Consider the following 11,242-nt stretch of genomic DNA (forward strand, 5'->3'; position numbering starts at 1 on the left):
AACACTGATGTCCAAGCCCCAAGACAGTTGGGCAGAGCAGTCTTCTGTTTTATTCAGATCTCCAATGGATTTGGAAGAGGTCCACCCATACTGGGGAGGACAATCTGATTTACTAGATCTACTGGGACAAATTTATTTCTTTATTTGTTCATTTGTTTGTTTTGGTACTGGGTGTTGAACCCAGAGGCACTTAACCAGTGAGCAACATCACCAGCCTTTTAAAGTTTTATTTAGAGATAGTCTTGCTGAGTTGCTTAGGGCCTTGCTAAAATGCCGAGGCTGGATTTGAAATCACAATCCTCCTGCCTCAGCCTCCCAAGCCACTGGGATTACAGGTTTGCACCTCCACACCTGGCTTACTGTTACAAATATTAATCTCATCTAGAAACATCCTCACAGACACACCCAGAATGATGCTTAACCAAATATTATTTTGAAATGGGAATGATTATTGTGTGCAATTGTATTTTGAATATATGAAACTTCTCTTTGGCTTTTATAGGGCATCACAACCCAGAGTTGGTCTGGAGTCTCAGAAGACACTGGACTTGGCCTGGACTTTGGGGCAGTGCCAGAGCTGTGGAGACTATGAGACTCTTGGAATACATCTTGCTCTGTGAGAAGGATATGAGCTGTTTAGGAGACAGGGGCAGAATATTATATTTTGGATGTGAGGTGTTCAGCATAAGCTCTTGTAATGCAAGAATATTCAGAAGTCAAAGGAGTAGATTGTGAGAGCTAAAACCTAATGAATTCATCTTAGTTTGAATGAACTGACTGGTGAGTCATGGTAGGTGGTGGGACATGTTTGCAGGAGGTGAGTCACTGGGGCATGATCTAGAAGTGTTCTTTCTGTGATCCCTTCCTCTGTCTGCTTCTTGACCCCTATCTGTTGTCAGCTTTCCTCCTCAGGGTCCTCCCTCCATGATGCAACGTGGACCCAGAGCAAAGGAGCCAGTTATCTATGACTTTTGAAAACACGAGGCCTCCAAATACTTTCCCTTCTCTAAGTTGTTCTTGTCCACTTTGGTCACATTGACAGAAAAAATGAAGAAAGCAAGGGAATGTGTCCTTTGGATTTCTATCCCATTTTTCCTTCCACACTTGTGTTCTTCTGTTGCCACGGTAGCCAATTGTCTTAGTGTTCTGTTGCACTTCTTAGTTACTGGATTCAGTATCTGAAGGACTTCAGATAGCCTGTGTCTGCCTCAGGAGTTGGAAGCATCTCTTTCCTAAGGAAGTCACTAGAGCCAGGTGTGATAGTGTCTACAAGGTATGTGAATATGAATGAGAGAGAGAGGGAGAGGGAGAGATCAAGTGAAAGCCAATGTGTGTATATTCCCTTCCCCAATGACTTGCTGGAGCATCATGGGAAATGCTGGACAACAGATACCATCAGATGGTGGGAAGATGGACATTTCAATAGCTGTATTCTTTCTAGAAGTAATTTAATATCAATTATCATATTTTAAAAGTATTTGTAATCTTGGATCTAATAACCTAACCTATAGGACTATAAAAGGAGAGGCAGAAATTTTTGGATAAGGGGTTTACTATTATTTAGAAGACTATTGTTAATGGTCTTAATCATGTGAGGTTCATTGATCATTAATAGGTGATCAGCAAAGAGACTTAATGGGAAAGTGGTTAGAATAGTCACATATGTATTTCCTGCTAGCTGTGTCATAAAATTTAACAATCTCACTTTGTTTGATGTGACATTCACACACCTAAGATGTGTGCACACATGTACAATCCATCCATACATGTAGATATGAAGAAAAAAGTACTATAAAGGAATGCAGGAAACTCTTTTCCTGATAGTTATTATTCCCCTTGGATGGTGGGATGGGGGTATTTATTTTTATCTTCCTATTTTCCTGTTGTTTTCAAATTTTACGCAACTATCTTTTATGACAAGCAGTTCTTTCAACTGTAGTAATAAGATCAAGCATGAGAGGAATCAGGTGGAGATGCTCAGTACAGAGGGTTACTACTCAATAAGTTTTAAAAGAGAAAGAACTGGCTCTTCTGCCCCTGACTGGAGAGTGCAAATATAGGATGCACTTCTGCCTGAGTGTGATAGTTGTGAACAGAAAATGGAATGAGTATTATTTTCTAAAGTACATTCTTCTGAATATCACCTATTAATGTTTTTCTTTTGAAGTTTCCAGTATCAAGGGAGACTGGGCATTTGAACCCTTGGATTCCATGGAGGACTCATCCTCCGGCAGCAGCTGCCCTGACATAGAGCACTGCATTTCAGAACCCAAATTTAACCAGAGCCTCTCTGTAGGCTCTTTCCCCTTTGAAGACAGCACTGACTGTGAAGACTTGACCTCTGAGGGTCTTTCTGGCCTCTTCCTCCCTCCTGTCCAAGGGGCATGGGGAACCAAGAGTGTAAGGAGATCCACGGGGAGAAGAAATAAAATCCGGGACAAGCCAGAGAAGCTTCGTGAAAAAGCCATCATTGAGATCTTGTATGCCTATCCGAGCTGCCTCCATGAAGATTCACTAGCTGACTGGCCTCAAAGTGACGACTACCAGAGGATGGACAAGTGCCAACAGGAGACGGTCACCCAGGCCTTCTGCGAATTCCATGATCTCATGAAAAATATTAAGGCATTTCTAGACAATACAAATGATGACGAAGAAGATGACTCGGTGCTTTCTGACCCTCCTCAGGAGGAGGATGTTCAGCCACCCAGAAGTGTCTCTTCCCATATGGATCAGGTCGTTCCTGAAGAACATGAGGCTTGTCAGGACTTGCCCAAGTGGAAACCACCAGAAAATGGAGATACCACACAGTTCCCAGAAATGCCTCTTGGGCTTGAGGATGATGAAATTGTTGAGGTGAGCACAGATCTTCCCAGAGCAAGGGGTAGGCCCTGTGTGTGTGTGGGGGGGTGCCAGGTGGGACAGCATGGAGTCCTTGTACCTGCTGTGAAGCAGAAGAGGGACCCCGGTGTCTGAGCCAGATGAGCAATGGGAGAAGGACCACCACAAGGAAAGGAGACAGGAAAGAGGTATTGGGAAAATGCCAAGGAACACTGAGAGAAAGAGAGGGGAGGAGCAGAGAGATGTACTAAGGATTAAACAAACTAGTGTGTGTGTGCATGTGTGCGTTTAATGATGAAAGAGTAATAAAACTTTGCACTTAGAGTTGGCTGATTTTGGGTACAAAAGTAAATTAGAATTCCATAAATGAGTCAATATTGGCTCCATGACTGCTGACCCTGAATGTCTCTAACTACTCTTCATTGTCTTGGCAGATGGAAAGCCAGGAGACTGGCACTGCAGAAAGTGCCTCAGTCTCAGCAGAGCAGTCAGAGGAAGAGGACGTGCCTTCAGACGCAGAAAGCACTTCCTGTCTGAATTTTAGAGGCTTCTTCCACTGGCTCAGGAAGCAAGTGGTCTCCTACCTGCCAGGGAGAAAGCGCCATGAGAGGGCCAACAAGGTCCCCATTCTACTGGCACTAAAGAGAAGACATTTTGTTGGAGGCCACAGACTCCTACCTCAAGAATCCTTCTAGTTAGAAAACCCTATATACCCAGAATTTTAATTGTTTCCCCAGCCCGTATTTTAAAATTAGCATGCCTTTTTGTTTTCCCAATAAATGTTCTTGTTATCCATGTCTTATTCCTTTTCCAAGATAACATCTGGGCCCAGGTTGAAAGTACGTATATTGACTAGAAGACTGAAATTGATTCTGAGGACATCACAGGGAGGAGTATTTTGCTTCCTAAATAGAAGGCATTCATTTCTCTCTCCCGTTGTCCCTTCTTACTGTATTTCCCCCTATTTTATCTATTATTTCATGCATTTCAACCTCTTTTATCATTAACTCCTATCTGCAGTGTCAGAGGCAGCAGGACCCCTGTGACTCCCACATGGCAGGATGGTTTTGGTGGAACTTCTGGGTCTTGAGCAAGTGGCTTAGGGCAGTGAGTCACTGGGAAGTGCCATGTTAATCAATAGGGTTCAGACAATCAGAAAGCAGTTCTGATGTCCCCGGGGAACCAGATTGGTTCTAGCATGTTAATCTAAAATATCCTGGCATGTTGTTTAGTTTTAGCAAGTTTACTGACACATGTGGCTCATGGGGAAGGAAGGTGAGGGCTACTGTAAACCGTGTTTTCTTATCAGGCTTATTTCTAGAGGTGGCTTATTCAGCTAAGATCTCTCTGCTCAAGAGAGTACTGGTAAGATCAATGTAGCATGGCCCATGTCTTAAATGGCCAGTAACAAATATGAAAAAAAAAAACAAACAGAGAGGATCACCAAAACCAGGGTTTATAGATGGTAACCTTTAAAACAGACAGACATGCATGTACAAATTTCTTCCACTTACTTTACCTTTGACAGATCTACTCCAACTTCAAGATTGTGTAATAATCCAGAAAGCCATTCAAAAGCAAATCATTATAGCAAAACATCTTAGACAGGCTCATACCTATAGGTGGTCCTTTCTTCAACTCACTTTCCACTGACAGACCAACTCCAATTGCAACATTTTCTAAAAAACACAGAGACAACAAGAGAGGAGCCCCCAGAACCATGACTAACAGTTGGGAAACTTTAAATTGACCATCCAGGATCTTTCCCAAGAGACTACCTACAGGATTAATGTGGTATTGGCCATGTCTTATTTATTTATTTATTTATTTTGTGATCCTGGGAATTGAACCCAGGGCCTTGTGCATGCAAAGTGAGCTCTACCAACTGAGCTATATCCCCAGCCCACATGTCTTAAAAGGGAAGTGATAGATACAAACCAAACAAAAAAACAGACAACCAGAGGGAATTCCCAGGCCCAAGACCAACCAACAGATGAGAATCATGATGAAAGGGGATCATTGCTGAAGGAAAGTATTTGACGATGGGAAAGAAAGGGATCCTGTATAAAAGGCTGAAGAAATCATTCTTAGATACCTAGATAAATAAATTAACTCTGTTATTGTTTCTCCAAAGAAAAAGTTTTTCATTATATTTAATTTGATAAAGTGAAATGCCTGTAAATAGCTAGAATGGCTTGAAAAAATAATTGTGGGGAGAAAGTTGCTCTAAATTCTGTGTCACTACTCATTGACTCACATCTGTCAACTCATAAAAAAATGTTAGATTACACTCTTAAGTCTACATTAGAATATGTTCTAGGTAAATTCACACTTAACAGAAATGATAAACATAATGAAAAATCATCATGGGCATCTAAGCATACTTTCAAAGGCAAATAGATTTATAAGTGTTCTGATAGGTAGAGTAAATGAAAAGAATTTTAAATTTTATTTTCTTGGTTCTTAGTTATATATGACAGTAGAATGCTTTTTTTACAAGATTATACATAAATAGGATATCTCTTATTCTAATTAGATCCCATTCTTGTGGGTGGTCACGATGGTGGGATTCACTTAGGTATTTTCATATGTGTTCATAGGAAAATTATGTTAGGTTTATTCTACTGTCTTTCCTATTATTACTCACCTCCCTTCCTTTGGTTCCCCTTTGTCTAATCTACTAAACTTCTTTTCTTCCCCTCCCCTACTTTATTCTGATTTAGCTTCCACATATCAGTGAAAACATTCAATCTTTGGTTTTTGGGGATTGGCTTATTTTGCTTAGCATGATATTCTCCAGGTCCCTCTATTCACTGGAAAATATCATAGTTTCTTTTTTATGATTGAGTAATATTCCATTGTGAATGTATGCCACAATTTCCTTATCCATTCATCTGTTGATGGGCAACAAGGTTGGTTCCATAGCTTAGCTATTGTGAATTGTACTGCTATAAACATTGATGTAGCTTTGTCACTGTAGTATGCTGATTTTAAATCCATTGGATATATGCAGAGGAGTGGGATAACTGGGTCAAATGGTGGTTCTATTCCTAGTTTTTTGAGGAATCCCATACTGCTTTCCAGTGGGGTTGCATCAATTTTCAGTCACACCAACAGTGTATGAGCATTCTTTTTTCCCCCCACATCCTCACCAACATTTGTACTGTCAGTCATAATATGAGTTTCCTCTGGTTACTATGACAAAAATTCACAAATTTAACAGCATAATACAATGGAAGTCAATTTTCTTACAGTCCTGAAGGTTAGAAGTCCAAAAGTAGTATCACTGAGCTGAAATTGAGTGGTTGGAAGGATTATATCTTTTATAGAGGCTCCAGAGAAAAATCCATTTTTGGTCTCTTCCAGCTTCTGGTAGCTGTTGACATTCCTTGGCTTGTGGCTACATCACTCCAATCTCTGCCTCTGTGGTTACACTCCTTTCTCCTCTTCTGTGAGAGTGTACATAATCTTCCTTTTTCTTTCTTTCACAAGAACACCTGTGACTACATTTAGAACTTACCTGGATAATCCAAGATAATCTTTCTGTCTCAAAATCCTCCACTTCATCACAATGGTTATGTCCCTTTTTGCTGTATGAGGTATCATTCCCACATTGTGAATATTTGTGTAAGAGGGTAGGAAGTCTGACCTCCTAGAGTCACATAGGAATGTGCTTAGCCCTGGGGCATGTAATGAGACTGACCTTGGGTAAGGAGCAATTTCAAACTATTTCTGAATTAGTAAAGTTCAAACTTTACCTCTGAAGTTTTGATATAGGAATTGGCTGAAATAGATGGACAATGGGCAGATTAATAAGAAGAAAAAGAGAAAATTTATATACATGCACTGGGATATCAGAGGAATATGAAAATCCCAAACCCAACACAAATTACAAGCTTACATAAAGGGGTCATTTGGGGACATGGGGTTTTACCATCCACTTTTCCTTTAGGGACAATAGAGAAGAGTCATGCTGTTCCCTTGGAGTTAGCATGACACGGGTACAGATCCTTAAAACATATGAGCAATAGCATTTAAATCATCTATAATAGCATACAAGTCATTCTGACCTCCATTAATTGCTTTTCCTTAGGTAGAAACACCTTTGAAGATTCCTTCCCTCCTATCAATATTATAACCCTATTTTTAGGTTTGTTACTTCCTAGAAACAGGCCATCTTCTCTTTCCTTACCCAGAGAATTGGTCAGGAACTCCAAATTTTATATGTATAATATAGACAACAATAGCTGATCAGTAGGATCATATAAAAGTTGTGAAGTAATTTATGAACACTTGCTTTTTTTCTTTCTAATCAAGATCCTTCTTGGGCTATATTATTTACATTTTTTTATGAATGCATTTTCTGGTTTCCTTTAGGGTTTATTCAATTGCAAATGGTGGGCAATTCAATTGAAATCAACTTACACAGACATAAAATATTGTGGCCTCTCATAACTGAGCAGTCATGGCTTCATCCAGGTACATAAGTGATGACACTATGACCCAATCTCTCTTTCCATGTCTTGCTCCTGTCCTTCACATTGACTTCATTCTCTGTAGTTTTAAGATATGTCCTGCCAGGTTCAATTCCATGAGAAAGGTCACATCCCTTTTTCTTCAGGTAGGAATCTCAGAATTGGTCTTGCATAGGGATTAATTTAACTGGCAGTTTGATCTGAATGCCTTAACCTACCTTTACCTCTAGGGTAATGTGATGCCTTAGTTTGGTCAGGCTTAAGTCCTATATCCCATGGAGATTCAGCTACAAAGGGGATCGAGGTTAGATAAAGTTTGTTCACCAAAAATAGAGAATGGATAGCCATTATGTTATTTTCAATTATAATCCTAATTGTACATATTTTGGAGTACGGTGTGATATTTCCATTTGTACAATGTATACTGATCAAATCAAGCTAATTATCATTTCCATCTCCTTAACTTCATGGTTGGAGCCCTCAAGCTCATCTCTTGTAGTTATCCATAAAATACATTATAGGCAGTTGTGATCAGTAGTGCTCCCGCTGTGTTGTGTAATACTAGAACTTACTCCTTCTATCTCATTGTGTTTTGGTGTCTATGATCCAATCTCCCCATCTTCCCTTCCCTCCACCAATCCCAGCCTCCAATAATCACTATTCTACAGTCATGTCAACTTATTATTAGGTTCTACACATGAAAGAGAACACATAGTATTGTCTTTTGGTGTCTGACTTGTTTCACTTAATGTCCTCCAATTCCATCCATTTTCCTGCACGTGATAGAATATCATTCTTTATGGCTGAATGATATACCCTGTGTATATGTCACCTGTTTGTTATCCATTATCCATTGATGGGCATCTAACTTGATTCCATATGCCATTCATTCTATTATATGATGTGATGTATATTTTGTTTTAGCCAGAAAAAATGGTTTAAATAGCTTATTGCATTAAATCAAAATTTTTAAAAAGGCTATGTTCTTAAAAACCTGATTTTGCCTGATAGTCCTTTCCCTGACTAGAGGAAAATTATAAAAAATAAATTTCCTTCAAAATGCATTTGCCCCCTAAACTATTTTTCCCTGCATCAAGCAGAATATTTGTCACAGAGAACTTTTCTATCCACTAGCAAGACTTGTAAATTTTTAATTGAGATATATATATATATATATATATATATATATATATATATATATATAATTTACTTGCCATAAAATCCACCCTTTCAAAGCGTACAAATTGTAGTATATTCACGAGGTTGTGCAACAGTCAGTACTAATTCCAGGACATTTTCACTATCTTATTAAAAAATTCTATGACCGGTCACTCCCTAGTTACCTGAGTTCCTGGAAACTAATTTTTGTTTCCAGAGACTTGCTTATTTCATATGTATTAAATATGTCACATTGCCTCCTGAATGACCCAGTGCTTTCCCATATAGCCTTCCTTCTGATGTGGTGTGCCCTCTCCTCTTGGAAATATAATAAATTATCTTCTCAGTGGCTCCTGATTCATTGGCATTATAGGACCTAAATAATGATATAACCTATATTTAAACATTATATGAATTGAGTCATTCAGTATGTTTCGTATCTAACTTCTTTAACAATGTGTTCAGGGTTCATCCATGCTATAGTATGTATCAGTACTTCATTTCTTTTTATGATTGAGTAAAGTTCCATTGTATGGATACACCACATTTATTTATCCATTCATCAGATGATAGATGGTTGGGTTATTTCCATTTGGGGGTTACAATGAATAATGCTGCCCTGAATGAGTTTCCATGCCAGTAAGTTTTTGTAAGGACATGTGTTTTTAATCTAGGAATGGAATTGCTAGATTACATGGTAAATCTACATTTTACTTTTTGAGGAACTGCCAAACTGTTTCCCAAAGTGGTTGTCCCATTTTATAGTCATACCAACAATGCTAGGGTTGAAATTTCTCCTTATTCTTGATGAGACTTATCTGTTTTATTCTAGCCATTCTAATGAGTATGAAGTGGTATTTTCCATAATGACTAGCAGTGTTGAGCATCCTTTCATGTGCTTATTGGCTACACACACACACACACACACATACACACATACACACAAAAACACACACATTCAAATCCTATTCAAATCCTTTCCTCATTTTTCAAAAGGCTGTATTTTTTATATTTTTATTTTTTAGTTTTTTAGGTGGACACAATATCTTTATTTTTATGTGGCACTGAGGATTTAACCCAGTGCCTCATTCATGCTAGATGAGCTCTCTACCACTGAGCCACAACCCCAGCCCCACAATAGGTTGTAATTTTAATGTAAGTTTTTTTTTAATTCATTCTGGATACTAGACCATTATTAGATATATGATTGGCAAACATTCTGTTTTTATTTTGGCTTCATTTTCACTTCCTTGATAGTCCCCCTCTTTTTTGGGGGGGCACTCCATCACTGAGCCACATCCCCAGCCATATTTTTGTATTTTATTTAGAGACAGGGTTTCACTGAATTGCTTAGTGCTCGCCATTGCTGAGGCTGGCTTTGAACTTGTAATCCTCCTGTTTCAGCCTCCAGAGCCACTTGAAACACACAAAAAAATTATTTTTGGTCAGGTTAGTGGTAAGAAAACTTTTCCACTTCCAACTGGGGTTTATTTGAATTTTCCACATCCAACTAGGGTACATTATGAATCTGCAAATTAATTGAGAGAATGTTTTCTATTGTGCTTTTGATGCCAATGAGACTGGGCTGTCTAACTTCATAGCAGCTAAATTTGCAGGAAGCTCTCTGGGAGATGTTGTGGTGTGAACTGATAAATACAACCAATAAGAGGGTAAATTATAAGTTATAGGTTAGTAAAAAATATAGATTATAGGTATAAGATTTTGATAAGTGAGATAAGACAATTATAAAGCAAAAACTGTTATAGACAGGCCTAAGACTCCATTTTGCTGCCTTCTGTAAAAATTGTTAGAAGAGCTGTTTCTGAGAAACTGAAATTAAAGCTGTTTTCTTATAAAAATTGTCTTTCTGTACTTTGTACCCTACAAATTGTACCCTACTCAGGATGCAGCGGTGGTCGGTAGTCATGGTGAGCTACATCCTGGGTGTGAATGCCCTTGTAGGTCTGCATGACTTTGCAATAGATTCTCACTCCTCCGACACCGCCTAAATTCAGGATGCAACTGTCTAGCACCTGCTTGAACCCAGGACTGTGGGCAACTGAACTGCAAAGCTAATGCCTTTTTTTTTAGCTTCTGGCTTGCTTGCTGACTGGAAAATTCCAGTCCTGCCTAGAGCCCACAGGTCCCACTTATTAATTTCTATGATTGGCTAACTCACATGGCGATAAGCAAGTCACTACTAAGTTGTGGTTTTGTCCTTATATTCTCTTTGGATGGACCAGGAAGCTGCTATCCTCCCACAGAGCTTGAGTCTCCAAAGTGGGTGACAGTCCCTGGCCAGGTAAATAAAGCTCTCTTTTGATTTGAAATTTGGACTTAAAAGTGCTGAGGCGTCTCCCCATAACATGAGAGTTAATGGTAATTGTATTTTCTGGTGACTGTTCTTTGGTCAGATAAAGGCATTTCATATATGATTTCCTTCTGCATTGTCTTTAGCTCAAATACTTTTATTTTAAAATAATCTTTATACCAACTCTAGGAGTTTTATCAGGTCTACATAAGTTTAACTTTTCTCCTCCCCCTTCTCCTTTTCTTTCTCTTCTTCTTTGGTTGGCATGCTTTGGGTTGATGTGTAAGAAACCATTACTTAATCCAAGTTCACAAAGATTTTTATCCATGCTTTCTTATAAAAATTTCCTAGTTTTAGTGCATACATTAAGTTGTTCCATTTATTTTGAGTTGATTTTTGCAAATGGTGTGAAGTAGGGGTCCAGCTTCATGCTTTTGCAAATGGGTACCTTGTACCAATA

The 11,242-nt window shown here is 38.8% G+C and overlaps 1 protein-coding gene across 1 annotated transcript; it reads left to right on the forward strand.

Moving 5' to 3' along the window:
* Positions 1 to 804: 804 nt before the first annotated feature.
* Positions 805 to 3,533, forward strand: LOC139702494 (uncharacterized protein C12orf71 homolog). Its single transcript, XM_071603826.1, has 3 exons — positions 805 to 817; positions 2,168 to 2,853; positions 3,273 to 3,533. Exons 1-3 carry the CDS (start codon positions 805 to 807, stop codon positions 3,531 to 3,533), a joined length of 960 nt encoding a protein of 319 aa, XP_071459927.1.
* Positions 3,534 to 11,242: the final 7,709 nt, after the last annotated feature.

Source organism: Marmota flaviventris, chromosome 17 (genome assembly GCF_047511675.1).
Source record: "Marmota flaviventris isolate mMarFla1 chromosome 17, mMarFla1.hap1, whole genome shotgun sequence".
Classification (NCBI taxonomy): domain Eukaryota; kingdom Metazoa; phylum Chordata; class Mammalia; order Rodentia; family Sciuridae; genus Marmota; species Marmota flaviventris.

Excerpts from the sequence above, each read along its gene's own strand:
- LOC139702494 (XM_071603826.1), top strand. Across the intron at positions 2,854-3,272 it reads AGGATGATGAAATTGTTGAG|ATGGAAAGCCAGGAGACTGG; the intron begins GTGAGCACAGAT and ends TTGTCTTGGCAG.